This window comes from Symphalangus syndactylus, chromosome 7, assembly GCF_028878055.3.
Source record: "Symphalangus syndactylus isolate Jambi chromosome 7, NHGRI_mSymSyn1-v2.1_pri, whole genome shotgun sequence".
Taxonomy (NCBI): domain Eukaryota; kingdom Metazoa; phylum Chordata; class Mammalia; order Primates; family Hylobatidae; genus Symphalangus; species Symphalangus syndactylus.
This window is the reverse complement of record NC_072429.2, coordinates 31,951,691-31,968,579: the sequence shown is the minus strand read 5'-3', so window position 1 is coordinate 31,968,579 and position 16,889 is coordinate 31,951,691. Positions and strand designations below refer to the sequence as shown.

Here is a 16,889-nt window from a genome sequence, read left to right as displayed (position 1 = left end):
CAATATGAAAGAAACCAAAGTTACCTATGACAGTCTTCAGGTTGTGCACATAAATGACTGCATTGTTAGAGCCAGAGGCCATCAGATAGCTCAGTTCTGGCTGGCTGCCATGCTCATGATGCCAGCTAATGGTATTCACAAGCTTGTGATGCTGTTGGATAGTACAGATCAGTTTCAGGTTGGGAACCTGAAATATTTCTATTGATCTGGAACAGGAAACACATCAAAACAAGAAAGATGGATGATCAAATTACAAGTTACAATGCAAATAGTAGCTCCCTCATTCCATCAGTCAAGGAAAGATGAGGTGGAAAAGGATAACCCTTTCTATCACTGCAAAGGTCATTCTCTCATAAAAAATCAAGTATCAAAAGTTATTCTCCAAAAAGTATATTTAGCTTTTAAAAATTCTAGCAATATCCTAACAATACTTTTCTTAAAAAAATTAATTTTTAAAAATTTTAACTTTCCACACTACCTCAGTGTAACAATCTCCTAGCGTTCTAACAATGCTTGATAAAATTGTGTTCATCAGGCATTAATGACAAATGATGATAGGGAGAAGCTAAAATAATTAACAGATCAATGGCTGAATTAGGACTGTGTTACTATGATTAACACTGGTCAGGACATAGACCTAAAAAGCATTTCTGACTAGGCTTACTTTAAAAAAATGGAGATTTAGGCAGTTCAACATAGGAGGTGACCATTTTGTGAGGCACAAGACAGCCAAAATACAGTGTAGCCAAATACTCTCAATGGGCTGAAAATATCTAAATAATTCTGTAGTTCTCAAAGACACAAGGTGCTTCTGGATCAGTGGAGGATATCAAGAATAAATCAAAATACCAAATACAACTGGGCCTCCCCAGCTAACATTACAGATGGCATTAGTCAGCTTGTGATCAAATATATGTGCAATTGCAAATTTTTTATCTTAAAGAAGCAAATACATACCCATCTTCATTGCCAAGAGCCATGATTTTGCCATCTGCTTTCCAACTTATCTCTGTGTGTACAGGCAATTTGTACTAGAAAGCAAAACAAACCAATCTTGACTATATACATATCTCACAAATCAGCAATGACAGCATGAGAAAAAAAAATCCCTAGAGTTTAAAAACGTTTTAATTACACAACAGCTATTCTTGTAAATAATCTACATAATTAGTCAAAGGATTACTAAGAACACGCATTCTAATTCTCATTTCCTAACTGGGCCAAAAAACAAAACAAAAAAACCCCCAAGGCTAATAAGTACTAAATGTTTACAATGCTTAACCTTGTGAAATATATACTTAATTAAACTGATCTGTGCCCATCAGCTTGGACAACGTGGGGACCATGGGTCCTTAAAGAAAGCTATATACACTCTCCTTGTTTTCTATCCCTTCAAAGCTTCTTTCCCTGAATCATTTCCCTCCCATATCTATATGCTGGTATTTCCCAAGGCTGCCTGGGCCCTCTTCTCTTGTTAATTGTCTCTTTAGCCCACCTCATACATGCCCACAGCTTCTTCATCTATCATTATTGTGAAGGGATTCAAAATTTCTATTCCCAGCTCAGACTCCTAGTATGAACCTCTGATCCATACATTCAAGTGCCAATAAATTAAAAGTCTTAGGAACAGGAATTTTGTCTCTTTTATTCATTGCTGAATGTTAATGTTTAGATAAAATTAAGACAATGAGGGAATATAATCAACAATATAATCCAATTTATAACTAAATGTTACTTTTATACTGGCCATAAAAGTAATGAGCAATAATATAAAAATGCTCATTTGGGCTGGGCATGGTGGCTCATGCCTATAATCAGTATTTTGGGAGGCCAAGCTGGGTGGATCACTTGAGGCCAAGAGTCCGAGACCACAGCCTGGCCAACATGGTGAAACCCTGCCTCTACTAAAGACATAAAAATTAGCCAGTCTTGGCACGTGCCTGTAATCCCAGCTACTCAGGTGGCTGAGACATGAGAATCACTTGAATCCGGGAGGTGGAGGCTGCAGTGAGCTGAGATTGCACCACTGCACTCCAGCCTGGGCGACAGAACAAGGCTCTGTGTCAAAAAATACATAAGTAAATAAATAAAAATACTCATTTGAAAGGGTAAGGAGGCCAAGGCAGGTGGATCACTTGAGCTCAGAAGTTCAAAACCAGCCTGGCCAATGTGGTGAAACCCCATCTCTACTTAAAAATACAAAAATTAGCTGGGCATGGTGGCCCATGCCTGCAGTCCCAGATACTTGGGAGGCTGAGGCAGGAGAATCTCATGAACCCAGGAGGCCGGAGGTTGCAGTAAGCCGAGATCACGCCACTGCACTTCAGCCTGAGCGACAGAGTGAGACTCTGTCACAAAAAAAAAAAAAAAAAAAAAAAAAGGTAAGGAAATAAGGAAATCTCAACATTTAAGGTATGACTTTAAAAAGACAGTTCTGGCACAGATTGATAGAATGATAACACAAATGTAATTAAACGTGGGAATCTGGGTAAAGGATATAAGCAAATTATGTGTATTATTTTTGTAGCTTTGTGTAAATCTAGAATCATTTTACTAGAAAAACAAAATGACAATTTTGTCTTGAGTAAAACATCATGCAGTTGCATTTGGACACTATATTATTGTTATTTTTACCGCAGCATCACTTTGGTGAAAGTGGTTGGCCTGAAAAGGATGCTTTATACATAACACCTGAAAGTTTGTAATAAATCATTGTTGCAATTGAGACAAACCTTTTTTTTTCAGTAGTTCTTTTTTGGCTTTTTTATTTTTTTGCCTCATACACACTGTCTGAGAGGTACCTCTTTGTTTTATTCAAGGATAAAGACTCCTAAGATGTATGTTATAACTCACAAATTCATGCACAGCCTTATAAGAACATTTAAGAAATCTGACTTAGTATGATGATGGTAATCTCCAGTAACAGCATTTATTTTGCAAGATGGGAAACACAGAGGGATCTGTGATACAGAAAGAAAAGACTTTAGGACCACAAGAACTCACTTTGATTGAATTGGTGTCCCTGATGAGTTTGTTGATGTCAAAGGCTTCTCCACTAAGCTTCCAGGGGTTATGCTGTAAGACAATCCCTTCTCCTCCACAGCTGTATAAAGCAAGGGAAGGTCTGTCTCCTTCTCCTACTGTATGAAATAAGAAAAGAAACTTACCAGTTTTGTACTTCACCAGCTTAACTATTTGTTGCTATAGTATGACCATATCATACTACATAGTTGTTTTAAAAGAACTATGTATTTGAAACATTCTAATACATTGGAATAAAATCACTGTTCTTTCCATCTGAACACAGTTGTTGGGAGCAGAAGTAAAAAAACTATACCACTGTAATTCTAGGTTAATTTATGTGATGCAACATATTTGCTTTAAACATTCTTCTGGTATTCATAATAACAGGGGTTCAAAAGCTGGGATCAAAAAACATACATGTTCTCAAAGGCTTCTGAGAATTTGCTTTTTCTTCCAGAAATTAGTACTCTTTGGGAATTACATAGCACAGTAGGACTTTCTATGTCTTATAACAAAGAGATGTCATCAAAGCAGTGATGTCCTTAGTATCACAGCAATCTTCTTGTTAATTTTTAAGAAGCAAACAGTAATTCTCGTGGGTTTCTATAAGAGCAGGTTTTACTTTTACCACTGGTAGATTACAAATCAAATACCCAGTAAACATCTGTTGAATAAATGAACTACAAATTCCAATGCTACTTGAGTTCTGATAAATCTACTTATCCTCTCTATGCAATGCAATTCCTATAGAAATTTACAGATGTTTCATCATAGATGATAAAGAAAAGTTTATCAGAGACTTTTGATGAATACACTCATTTAAAAAGCTAATAGAAAAGACTCATTACTTTAGGAATAAGAAAAAGACAAGGCTGAGGGGCTAGAAGAGGGAAAGGAGCAGAATGCTGAATCAAAGGCAAGAGATCATTTCAGAAACTCTAAGTTTGCTTTTCCTGTGGGTGAAAACAGATATTATTCCATTAATATACTGAAGTATCATTCTAATTCTGATAAAATTAAAAAGAGACAGCAAGTTTTAGTGAGGAATATTAGACTGGGTATCAGGACCCAGCATGATAACTATACATACAACGAAAAATTTCAGATCAAATAGAAGAAACAATGCTTTACTGAGTTTGGGGAAGCTTATTATGGGTAAATGGTTTCTCCCAGGAATTGTGATTTATCGTCTGCCACTACTATCTTCATGAACCCCTGGAGACATAAGTAGCCCACATAAGCAGTCAGTGCACTAGACCATTTATGACTCTTTCCATCTTTAATATTTTAGGATTAAACTGAAGGAAGAATACTCTCTATTTGTTACGGAATTGTTCAGATACTTACCAAGTGACATGGGGGTTACTGGTGGCCCCCAGGCTAAAGAATATACAGTCTTCTTATGATATGTGCTAGAAATCTGTGGAGGCCTTTAGAAGAATGGGGAGAGAGAACAAACAGAGATTTAAACAAAAAGGCATAGTGTAGAACAGACCATCTTTTTCTAAAAGGTCCCCATTATAAACATAACTACTAATAATTGGAGAAAAATAATTCAATAATATCTTGCTCCAAATAGTTGATTGTAAAGCAGTTAATTATCATATATTTACTACATTTAAATTATATTTAAATATCAAATAATGACATTTACTACCAAAATGATTAAGTCCCAAACATATTTTACCCCCCCGCAAAAATGTTACTCTTACCTATCTAGCCAGAGCATATATTATCACCACCCAAATGTATTCACTTTACAGTCATGTAAAAGGTGAGAAGTCATTTTAGACTTACTCTGTGCCATTAACATCACATTTCCTAAACTGAGACAAGATTTCAGGGTAGAGAGATTTTCAGTTTGTGATTGTCTTTTAAAGAAGGCATACTCCTAAGAGTATTTTTGAAGGTTGTTGTGGTAATGATATGTGATGTGTCAGTAAAGAATGCTTAACTTTGTAGGAAAAAACCAGGCAGCATTATTTCTTTTACCATAAATTATCATACATTCTTTGTATGATTTTAGAATTCCAGAGCCTATGAATAATTAGCAGCTGACTTACTTCCATTTATCTGACACATTTATAGTGATCATTCTAGAGAATAAATCAAAATTTCTAAAAGAAATTTATATTTTATAAACAGGCTAATTTATACTTCAGCCTATTTCTTTTCTTTTTTTCTTTTTTAGAGACGGAGTCTCGCTCTGTCACCCAGGCTGGAGTGCAGTGGCGCGATCTCCGATCACTGCAAGCTCCGCCTCCTGGGTTCACGCCATTCTCCTGCCTCAGCCTCTGGAGTAGCTGGGACTACAGGCACCTGCCACCAAGCCCGGCTAATTTTTTGTACTTTTAGTAGAGACGGGGTTTCACAATGTTAGCCAGGATGGTCTCGATCTCCTGACCTCATGATATGCCCGCGTACGCCTCCCGAAGTGCTGGGAGCCACTGTGTCCGGCCTACTTTAGCCTATATCTAAAAGAAATAGAATAAGCAGTTCTGGCAAAATGCCTCATAATAGCTCTAGGGCAATACCCACCACTCCCTGGCTATTACATAGCTTTTGTACTGTTAATCTGAATATTCAGCTTATAATAACCAGGATATAATAATGTAATAGAATTAGCAGTTTCATGATGATATAGAACTATTTAAGTTTTATTTGATTAAAAACAGTGTACTTCAAATAATCTTTAAAATAGTTTTTTTTTTTTTTTGAGACGGAGTCTTGCTCAGTCGCCCAGGCTGGAGCGCAGTGGCGCAATCTCAGCTCACCGCAACCTCTGCCTCCTGGGTTCAAGCAATTCTCCTACCTCAGCCTCCCGAGTAGCTGAGGATACAGGCGCCCACTACCACGTCCAGCTAATTTTTTGTATTTTTAGTAGAGACGGGCTTTTACCGTGTTAGCCAGGATGGTCTCAACCTCCTGACCTCAGGATCCGCCCGCCTCAGTCTCCCAAAGTGCTGGGATTAGAGGCGTGAGCCACCGTGCCAGGCCTTAAAATAGTGGTTTTTTTTTTTTTGAGAGTTAAAAAAGGAGAATAGTCAACTGCATATAGGTTCTACATGAGTACTTCAAGAACTGCATATAAAAAGGACAGCTCTGGCCGGGCATGGTGGCTCACATCTGTAATCCCAGCACTTTGGGAGGCTGAGGAGGGTGGATCACCTGAGGTTGGGAGTTCAAGACCAGCCTGACCAACACAGAGAAACCCTGTCTGTCTCTACTAAAGATACAAAATTAGCCAGGTGTGCTGGCACATGCCTGTAATCCCAGCTACTCGGGAGGCTGAGGCAGGAGAATCGCTTGAACCCAGAAGGTGAAGGTTTTGCTGAGCTGAGACTGCACCACTGCACTCCAGCCTGGGCAACAAGACCGAAACTCTGTCTCAAACAAAACAAAACAAAACAAAAGGACAGCTCTGCAGTATCATAAATGATTTTCACTCAGAAATGAATGATCTAAGACAGAGGCCAGCCAACCTTTTCTGTAAATATTTCAGGCTTTGTCAGCCATGTGGTCCCTGCCACAATTACTCCACTCTGCTGTGGAAGTGTGAAAGCAGCCAGACAGAATGTAAACAAAGGAATGTAGCCAGGTCCCAATAAAATTTTACTTACAGACACTGAAATCTGAATTTTATTTAATCTTCATATGTCATAAAACATTCTTTTGATTTTTCTCCAGCCACTTAAAAAGGTAAAACCATTAATTCATGGACCATGGTTCACCAAAGCCTGGTCTAGAACAGTGTTGTCCAATAAAGTAGCCATTAGTCACGGATGCCTCTTGTGCATTTAAAATGGGGCTAGTGCAACTGAGGAACTGAATTTCTATTTCATTTTAATTACTTTAAGTATAAATAGCCACATGTGGCTACTAAACTGAACCACACAGGTCTGGATTCTAATCAAGCCTCTAGAGCAGCAGTGTACAAAAATAAACAATGTAAGCCACAAAGATGAACTGTATATGTAACCTAAAGTTTTCTAGTAGCTGTATTTAAAAAAAGCAAAAGAAAAAAGTGAAATTTTAATAATGTATTTTTTGCTGTTGTTGTTTTTTTTTTTTTGGTTGAGATGGAGTCTTGCTCTGTCGCCCAGGCTGGAGTGCAGTGGCGTAATCTTGGCTCACTGCAAGCTCCGCCTCCTGGGTTCACGCCATTCTCCTGCCTCAGCCTGCCGAGTAGCTGGGACTACAGCCGCCCGCCACCACGCCCGGCTAATTTTTTTGTATTTTTAGTAAAGACGGGGTTTCACTGTGTTAGCCAGGATGGTCTCGATCTCCTGACCTCGTGATCCACCTGCCTTGGCCTCCCAAAGTGCTGGGATTACAGGCGTGAGCCACCACGCCTGGCCTATAATGTATTTTATTTAACTCAGCACACTGAAAGTATCATTTAAAATATAATCAAAATAATTATTGAGATTTTAAATTTTCTTTAAATATTAAGACTCGGAACTCTGGTGTGTATTTTACATTTACAGCACATCTCAGTTTGGACTTGGCACCTTTCAAGTGCTCAGTAATCACCTGTGGCTAATGACTACTGTAGTGGAGAATGTAGTTCTAGACACAACTTCTAGTTCATACGAAACATAGGGAACAGGGAAATGAGTTAGAAGCTACCACAAGGAGATAAGTGACAAGTCCAAAATGTGGAAGAGTCTACCAAACAACTGATTTGTAGTCTTCAAATTGAAAAGGCAACATTATGAAAAGGAAAGTGAAGGATTATTCTAGAGCAGGGGTGTCCAAACTTTTGGCTCCCCTGGGCCACAATGGAAGAAGAATCACCCACTTCTTACTTGTTGGAGTAGGTGTCATACAATCCCACTTTTCCATCATCAGTTCCAAAAGCTAAGCAACCTTCCTTGGTTGGGTGCCAACACAGCTACAAAAAAAGAGTTTCCAAGTGAGAATATAAGAAGTGGGGCATATAGTTAAAGGAATCCTTACATTACCCTTTAAGCATCCAAAGGGAAAACTTTCTTGCTCTGATTTCTTCATTATTTAAAGGCGAAAAAGGGTATTAAAAACAAAGTCAATGTCATCTGTAATCTTTCATCCAAAAAACCAACTACAGATGTTGTAGCTCTCTTTCCAGACATTTTTGTGAATAAACTTATACACAACTGAAAAAACCAAATGAGTTCAAATACGTAAATGATGTGCATTATACACTGTCAAGTTGGAATAAGAGATTCTGGAAGAATTTAGAAAATACAGTTCTATTAATATTACGTAGTTTACAAAATTTGAAAAGATAGATCATAAACTGTCCACAGTGGTTCTCTGGATTATTCAAGTGGGGGACTGGAGTGGAGGGTAGGAAAAAAATGTTTCCTTTCTCTATTTTTGTGCTGTTTTATTTTCTTTTTAAACCATAAAAATTTATTACCTTTAGATTCAATAGCCAAAAGAAAGGTACCATTTTAGAGAAAACCAAAAAAATTACACATACTGTTTTGTAATCTGCTTTCCATGTTTTGTAATTGACATTTTTCATAAATCATTTATATACCTTTCCGCATCAAGGAAGAATCTACATTATCATTTTCAATAATTTGATGCCATTCCAACATGTGGTTATCTTATAACTTAATGTATTTTCTATGAATATACAGTCAGGCTGTTTCTAACTTCTTACTATTAGAAAAAAATGCTGAGATGAACAGAGCCTTAATAAATTTAAACTCTGGAGGATAATGGGTTTGGTTACAGGATCCTTCTGCTTTCCTAGTTTCAAACTTCATTGAAAATACTTTAAAACTTTTGATTCTCAACAGAGCTCATTTAAATGAACAGGCATAAAAGATAATTATTTGGAAAAAATGTTCAAAACAAGCTCAAAAAAAGAATCCTTACCGCTGTAACCTTGGACTTGACACCTTGCCAAAAATTTTTCACATCGTAGTTGTTCTTTATGGAGAGTGTATTCCACACACGGATCATGCTATCCCCAACACCTATGGCCAAAGAGCCTATATCCACAGAAGAGAAAGCCAGGCTGTATGCAAACCCACCAAGGGAAGGCAGGGTCCAGCAGCACTCCAGGGTGGCCATGTCCCAACATTTTACCTGCAAAGATTAATGGTAAGGGCCTAAACATAAAAAAGAACAGAGAAATAGGAATAAAAAACCTGATATGTCAAATGGGATAGGCTCAAAGACTGGGTAAGGATAATGTATGTCTTCCAGTAGGAATTGAAGAAAGCACTGCTAAGAAAAAAAAATAGTAATAAATTTTGTTGCTTAAAGGGATCTTAAAATATATTTATTCCCAAAGATGTCAAGTGAATTCTGGGTTACACAATGAATAAACCAGAACCCACACCGCCTGTCTCCAAGTTTGGTGGTCTTTCTGTCCTATTATAGCACTGGTAACCCCCTCATTTGGCAAACTCTAAGGAAGAAAATGGCCTCAGCACAGTAGAAAAATCAAAGAACTGCTCTCTCAAAAGGCAAAACACCTTATCATACCCAGGGAAGGAGAAATGGTAAGTTTTTAATCATCAATTGTTTAAGAGACAGGCTAGGGAGAAAATGAAGTCTACCAAATAAGCCTAGCTTAACTGCAAAACAGTAAGGTAACAGGCTTTCAAATAAAGTCGATTCTCTCTGAAAGATTTCTATTCTGCTACATAAACTACAAACCAGGATAAACCATAGCATGAGGACCTAACACAGGGGTGTCCAATCTTTTGGCTTTCTGGGGCCACATTGGAAGCAGAATTGTCTTGGGCCACACAAAAAATACACTAACACTAGGCCAGGCACTGTGGCTCACGCCTGTAATCCCAGCACTTTGGGAGGCTGAGGCGGGCGGATCACAAGGTCAGGAGATCGAGGCCATCCTGGCCAACACAGTGAAACTCCGTCTCTAGTAAAAATACAAAAAAAAAAAAAATTAGCCGGGCGTAGGTGGTACACGCCTGTAGTCCTAGCTACTCGGAAGGCTGAGGCAGGAGAATGGCGTAAAACCGGGGAGGTGGAGCTTGCAGTGAGCCGAGATCACGCCACTGCACTCCAGCCTGGGAGACAGAGCAAGACACTGTCTCAGAAAAAAAAAAACACTAACACTAACAACAGCTGATGAGCTTAAAACCATCCTGAGCCATGGGTTGGACAAGCTTGACCTAATACATCCTTCCCTGGGCAAAACTACCCTTCTTTATTATGTCTGCTTTAACAAAAAACTATTTTGGTGGGTCTTCACATTCTCCTTACATGTGAGCTATTGATATGTTCAGTGCTGATCTGTAGCAATAACTGTGAAATTGGAGTCAGGGGTGGAGTATTACGACTTGACAGATGCTTTGAAAAAGCCCTCTCATCCCACCCCAGTTGTAAACTGCTGCGCTACAATGCTGAGTGAAAATAAGCATTCTTACATCTCTATCCATTGATGTAGAAAGTAATAGCTGTTTGTCATCCTCTGTTTGTAAAGGACATAAATTAAACACAATTCTTGAATGATTTTGCCCTTCTGATGAGGCACTGAAGAGGGTGTATTTCCGTCTCCAAGATTGAGTGAGATCCCATTGCAACAGTTCACCTCTGTGAAGGAAAAACATACGCATTAGTTGTTTTACAAACAATCTGGAAACAAGTGACTGTTGAGACAGTCTGGGCTCACAGCTGCAAAATGATTTGTTGTCTTTTAAGGAGAGAAAAATTGCATATTCTGAAAATATGCACAAAATATCTCTGGGAAGGCTGCGTGCAGCAGTTCACATCTGTAATCTCAGCACTCTAGGAGGCCAAGGCAGGAGGATTGCTTGAAGCCCAGATCTCAAGACCAGCCTGGGCAACAAAGTGAGACCATCTCTACAAACAATTAAAAAATTAGTTGGGCATGGTGGTGGTCACCTATGGTCCCAATTACTTGGGAGGCTGAGATGGGAGAATTGCTTGAGCCCAGGAGGTTGAGGCTGCAGTGGGCTGTGTTTGCACCACTGCACTCCAGCCTGGGTGACAGAGCAAGACCCTGTTTCAAAAAAGTCTAATCACAGAAAGGGGAACCAAGTAGCTAGGGAAGACAGAAGGACAGTTTATTATATACTTGCATTCTTCTTGAACCATGTGAGTATATTGGACTACCCTTTAAACAGATTTATCTCTAGCCACTAGAAGCAGGTAGTCAATGAACTTTGTTTACTGAATGGGCATAGCAATCCAACCTAAGAGAAAATATTATAACCATCTCCCCTTTCTACACTTGAAGTGACTGAAGCTCAGGAAAGTAAAGGGTCTTGCTCATGAATACAAGGCAGTAAGTGACAAAGTGATTCTGAAATTTAGTTCTGACTTCAGAGTCCATATTCCTAACTGCCGGACTATACTTATTTGATCTTTTTACAGCTCTGTTAGTAGACAATACAGGCATTAGTCTCATAATTTTTCCATTTCAAATGGCCCATCATAATACAAGCCTTGGCCATTACTTTCTTCATCCTAGGAGGACTTGAGGCCAAATAGAAAAACAAAATATATCTGAGAAAGCATGACCAAAAAAGACTTACCCAAAACAGCTAGATACCAGCTGTGTTGGCTGATTGCTGGGCCAATGGAGTGTCAACCAAAGGCGCTCTTTAACAGTTGGGTCTATACCCGCTCCTCTTCTCTTCAGAAAGGGCAATTTCAAAATCATCACCCCTGCAGATTAAAAAGAAGCCCAATGGGCACTCAAGACAGTGAAACTACATGCATGAAGTCGCCGGTGGTTCATAATAGTCTGTGCTGTACAAGCTTGTTAGTTTGGTTACTTAGAATTCAGATCTCATTTTCCAATGGTTACAATTTTAACCATAATTATGGTTATAATTTTAATCACTATAAATAGTGGTTAATACTAGTCTAGCTACATTTAGGTCAAACAAGCTTCCATAGGCTATCTTGACAATCTCAACGTATTAAGAGTATTTTTTTTTTTTGGCCGGGCGCGGTGGCTCATGCCTGTAATTCCAGCACTTTGGGAGGCCGAGGCAGGCGGATCACGAGGTCAGGAGATAGAGACCATCCTGGCTAACATGGTGAAACCCTGTCTCTACTAAAAATACAAAAAAATTAGCCGGGTGTGGTGGCGGGCACCTGTAGTCCCAGCTACTCAGGAGGCTGAGGCAGGAGAATGGCATGAACCCGGGAGGTGGAGCTTGTAGTGAGCTGAGATCATGCCACTGCACTCCAGCCTGGGCCACAGAGAGAGACTCCGCCTCAAAAGAAAAAGTATTTTTTTGTCTGGGAAAATGAGTTCCCAAGTAAAACTGAGAACCTAGCTAGTAACACAGCTGAGTTGTGTACCCAAAAGTATTGCGGTGACATAACTCCAAAGCGAAAAGGACAGAGGTTGGGATTACTATTTCTAGTCGGCAAGAAATCCAACAAAGAAAAATTTGGCAGTCAACATGCTGTGGCTGGGGAGTACCTCCACCTGACATGCTTCTAATCACCGTTTTTTAAGCTGTATTGTATATCAGAACCACAGGTGGAACTTTAAAAAATACATACGCCAGGGCCTAACTCCTAGAGATTCTGACTCAGTAGATCTGAGGTGGGGTACAAGAACCTACATTTTCCAAAGACTCTCCAGCTGATTCTGCTGCACAACCACAACTGAAGGCCATTTTACCAGACACCTCTAAGTCTAGACGTTACCCTCCTGGAGGGATCCTCAGTGTTATGTTCCCACTTGGACTTTTAGCTGCAGTATGCCCAAAAGTAGCCTGTAAACCTTAAAAAAGTTCTGTCTTCCCAAATTATGCTATTAGTTACCTACCATTGATGAAGACTGGACGACATTCCAAGCGCTGTGCTACTTGCTTTACATGCATTTGGGCAAATATGATAAAACTATCATGGTTTCAAATAAAGTAGAAAGTACATCCATGCTCACAGCATATTATTTAGAATAGTAAAACATGGAAGCAACCCAAATGTCCATCAGTGTGTGAGATATGAGTTCTAAATTTCTCTTCAAAGAATCAATGTCAGTATGTTCAATTTTTGCCTTCTGTTTTTAAACTTAACTTCCTCGTAAAAGCAACCTTTTTCGATTACCTGCTCCATCCTGACTCATCCCGATTACCTGCTCCACCCTGACTCATTCTGATTTCCTGCTCTGCCATAACCATTTTTCCTGCCATAACCATTTTTTCCCGTCAAACCACTTACCCCGGCACTCTCTTTAAATTAGCCAATCAGAATTAGTTTAGCCTGTGTGGTCTAACCCTAGCTGACAGGGGAACGACACAGCAGCAGGGGCCACATGCGTCAGGGATAAGAACCCCTCCCCTCCCTCGTCCAAGTGTGCGCTCACCATTGCTCCATCTGTAAGGGCGCACCCTTCTATAGAAGTACACTGCCTTGCTGAGAATTAAAAAGAAAGTTTTATATTTGAGTGCTATTTCTTTTGCGGCACCGAAATTTTATTTATAACAAGTGAATGAATGGGTAAGTAAAATGTGGGACATACATACAATGGAATATTATTCAGCCTTAGAAAGGAAGGATATGCTGACATACGGTACAACATCAATGAACCTTGGGGATATATGCCAAGTGAAATAAGCCAATCACAAAAAGACATACCATATGTATAATTTCACTCAAAGGAAATACTCAGAGTAGTCAAAATCATAGAGCAGAAAGCAGAATGATGGTTGCCAGGGCTTGAGGGAGGGGGGAATGGAGAGTAGAATTCTGGAGATGGGTGGCTGTGACAGTTGCACAACTTTAGAGTGTACTTCATACCACTTAAATGTACACTTAAAAGTGATAAAGATGGCAAATGTTATATTTTCCACCACAGCTTAAAAAACTGCAAAAAAAAAAAATAAAATGAAGAAGCCTGCTAGAAAGAGAAAAGCAAGATTTTTACTATAAAGGTTATATTCTATGATATACTATAAATATTCATTATGCCTAGAGTTTCTCTCAATTTTTAAACTTAAAGATAAAAGTTCTGTTCAAAGAGACATTTGGGAAAGCTAAATGATTGAGGGGCTCTATAATTTGGATAAAATGAGCTTTTACACATAATTCTACACTGGGTGTATGTAATTTATTCTGCATTTGTGCATTAAAAGCTCTAACTCTTAAGATCTTTTCCATTCTCCTGGCTTAGGCCATATCATGTTCTAATATTCCTGTTTTTATTACAAATATTTTGTTCTCCATGCCAAACAGTGACCCTTCTTATAAAGCAAGAGATCCTTGTCTTCTCCTGGAATGCATCGGAAATACTAATCTCTAAGACCAGATGTTGAGAGAATAGAGAGTTCTAGCCCAGGCTCAAATGAGGAAGCAGAATTCTAGACCAAAAAGTGAAGAACTGCTCTCAGATAGATGACACACCCTCAGGGCAATAAGACAGAACAAAAAACCCTCTACTTACACCAGATCAACATAGGTTACATCACAAAAGAACGATCAATCTTACCTCGGCCTCTAGAACAGCTCCAGATTCGAATGGTTTGATCTTTGCTTCCAGTGGCTAAGTAGCAGCCTTTTGTTACTGGAGCTTGTGCTACAGCATTCCCGTTGGTAATTTCAGCTTCTTCTATAAGATAGGTGGCAATTTTGTTTTTAATTTGCATTAAACACACACTAATATAAAAAAATTAGTTTGCAAGAGTTTCCAAAACTTAGCTATCTCTTTCATAGGTCTGAACTATAAAATTTGAAGTTTTAGGTATAATTAAAATGATATAATTCGGCCTGGCGCAGTGGCTCATGCCTGTAATCCCAGCACTTTGGGAGGCTGAGGCAGGTGGATCACCTGAGGTCGGGAGTTCAAGACCAGCCTGACCAACATGGAGAAACCTGTCTCTACTGAAAATACAAAATTAGCTGGGTGTGGTGGCGCATGCCTGTAATCCCAGCTACTTAGGAGGCTGAGGCAGGAGAATCGCTTGAACCTGGGAGGCAGAGGTTGCGGTGAGCAGAGATCGCGCTCCACCCTAGGCAACAAAAGCGAAACTCCATCTCCAAAAATAAATAATAAATAAAAGACAAAATGATATAATTGTACCCACTCTGTTCTTCAGGTCTCAAGAGTACTTAACTTTCCCTTAAACCATTTCTACCTGAAGTTTCCTCTTGGTTTATAGATAAACAATCTTCACCAGGCAGGGGACACCAGGCTATGGAGTGGATTTCATCATCATGGCCTCGAAGCCTATGAATAACTTCTCCTTTCTTACTGATGTCAATTATCACCACTATGCCATCCTTGTAGCTAAAAAACAAGAGTTAGAAATATTACTAAAAAAATGAAGACAGAACAGAGTCTCTAGTAAACATTTTGGCTTAGAGTTACCATTGGTGCATTCCTTAAAGTTAGGTGCATTTGGGGTGGCGGAGGAGGGAAGAGGAAAAAAATAATTTTGTTTTTTCCTTTTTTTAAAGTGCTCACTTTATGCCTCCTGGTTTTGTTAAAACCCTTCTCTCTATGATCAAACTCTTGGCACTAGGTAATACTATGTATGTTGCCTGGTACAAAACTCACAGTGGACCATGATTTTGTTCTAAGAGAACTTTCACAGTTATTGCAAGGGTCCAGCAACTCTTCTTCTTTTTTCCCTCTCTGTTGCCCAGGCTGGGGTGCAGTGGCACAATCACCACTTACTGCAGCCTTGACTTTCCAGGCTCAAGCAGTCCTCCCACCTCAACCTCCCAGAGTAGCTGGGACTAAAGGTACGTGCCATGCCCAGCTAATTTTTGTATTTTTTTGTAGAGATGAGGGTTCACCATGTTGCTCATGGCTGGTCTCGAACTCCTGGACTCAAGCAATCTACCTGTGTTGGCCTCCCAAAATGAAGGGATTATAGACGTGAGCCACCACACCTGGCCAACCCTTCTAATTAGAGATAATTTTGTCCTAGTGCACTGGAAAATAATCTTTTTTATAAGTGATACTACTTTTTAAACTGTGAACTTAACAAAAGTTGCAGAATTCTACACTCTAGACCTGCATATTCCAAGGCTGTCATTTTATGAATTCAAAATAAACTGAGAAATTCTAATAGCTTTTTAAAAATGAACTACTTCAGATACATAAAAAAAGTAATCTACCACCCTGCCTAAGAAAAATAATTACCAATAGAGCTGAAGTCCTCTGTACATTCCACCTCAATCAAACCTCTCTCCTTGCCAGATCTCTTCTACTTTTCTTCCTTTACCCAGAGGTCAAACTCTATTTGTGAATTGTGTTATATCATTCCTAGCCTTTCTTTGTATATATTCCTAAATAAGATATAGATTTTGCATATTTTAAAACTGCACATAAATGCTATAATCTATTTTCCTGCAGCTTGTTTTTTTCACTCATTCTGCTTGTAATTCGTCCATGTTGATACACGTAACTCTAGTTCCTGGCCAGTCATTACACTATTGTATTAGTACTGCACTGTGTGAATATATCAAAGTTTATTCATTTTCCTTTTGAAGGGCTTCCATTTTTTACAACAAAAAAATGGTATTAATGTTCATGTACACGTCTAAGACAATTTCAGGTTTGATGCCTAGTAATGGAACTGCCAGGATGTTAAGATATATGCATCTTTATTAGAAAGTACAAAACTGCAGTCTACAAAGTGGCTGTACCTATTCACACTTCCTACACATTACAGAATTCGACAGGGAAGAACCCCAGCACAGCTTTATTTATTTATTTTTTAAAAGAAACACTAGAGTATGTCAACCTTTGAAGACCTAGACTTTGAAAACTGCCAAGTAATGCAACCTAATCGCCAACAGATCAAGCTATTTAGAAATTTGAATCAAGCTTTCTGGGAATAATACTATTCTGAAGATCCTCCCCTGACCCCTGCCTACCACCTTTCTGTTCACCCTATCAACCCTAC

The 16,889-nt window shown here is 39.0% G+C and overlaps 1 protein-coding gene across 2 annotated transcripts in view; it reads right to left on the bottom strand.

The window, feature by feature from the left end:
- Window positions 1-16,889, bottom strand: part of GEMIN5 (gem nuclear organelle associated protein 5) — a 51,493-nt gene that overhangs the window by 30,011 nt on the left and 4,593 nt on the right. Inside the window, exons 4-13 of one of the 2 annotated variants that reach the window (XM_055285503.2) lie at window positions 15,111-15,262; window positions 14,465-14,584; window positions 11,550-11,682; window positions 10,419-10,584; window positions 8,893-9,105; window positions 7,833-7,918; window positions 4,372-4,454; window positions 3,004-3,140; window positions 958-1,031; window positions 25-206 (exon numbers count right to left, since the gene is read on the bottom strand). In XM_055285503.2, coding sequence (XP_055141478.1) covers window positions 25-206; window positions 958-1,031; window positions 3,004-3,140; window positions 4,372-4,454; window positions 7,833-7,918; window positions 8,893-9,105; window positions 10,419-10,584; window positions 11,550-11,682; window positions 14,465-14,584; window positions 15,111-15,262 — 1,346 coding nt within the window. The remainder of the gene's footprint in view (window positions 1-24; window positions 207-957; window positions 1,032-3,003; window positions 3,141-4,371; window positions 4,455-7,832; window positions 7,919-8,892; window positions 9,106-10,418; window positions 10,585-11,549; window positions 11,683-14,464; window positions 14,585-15,110; window positions 15,263-16,889) is intronic. The other variant, XM_055285505.2, reaches the window with a different exon arrangement.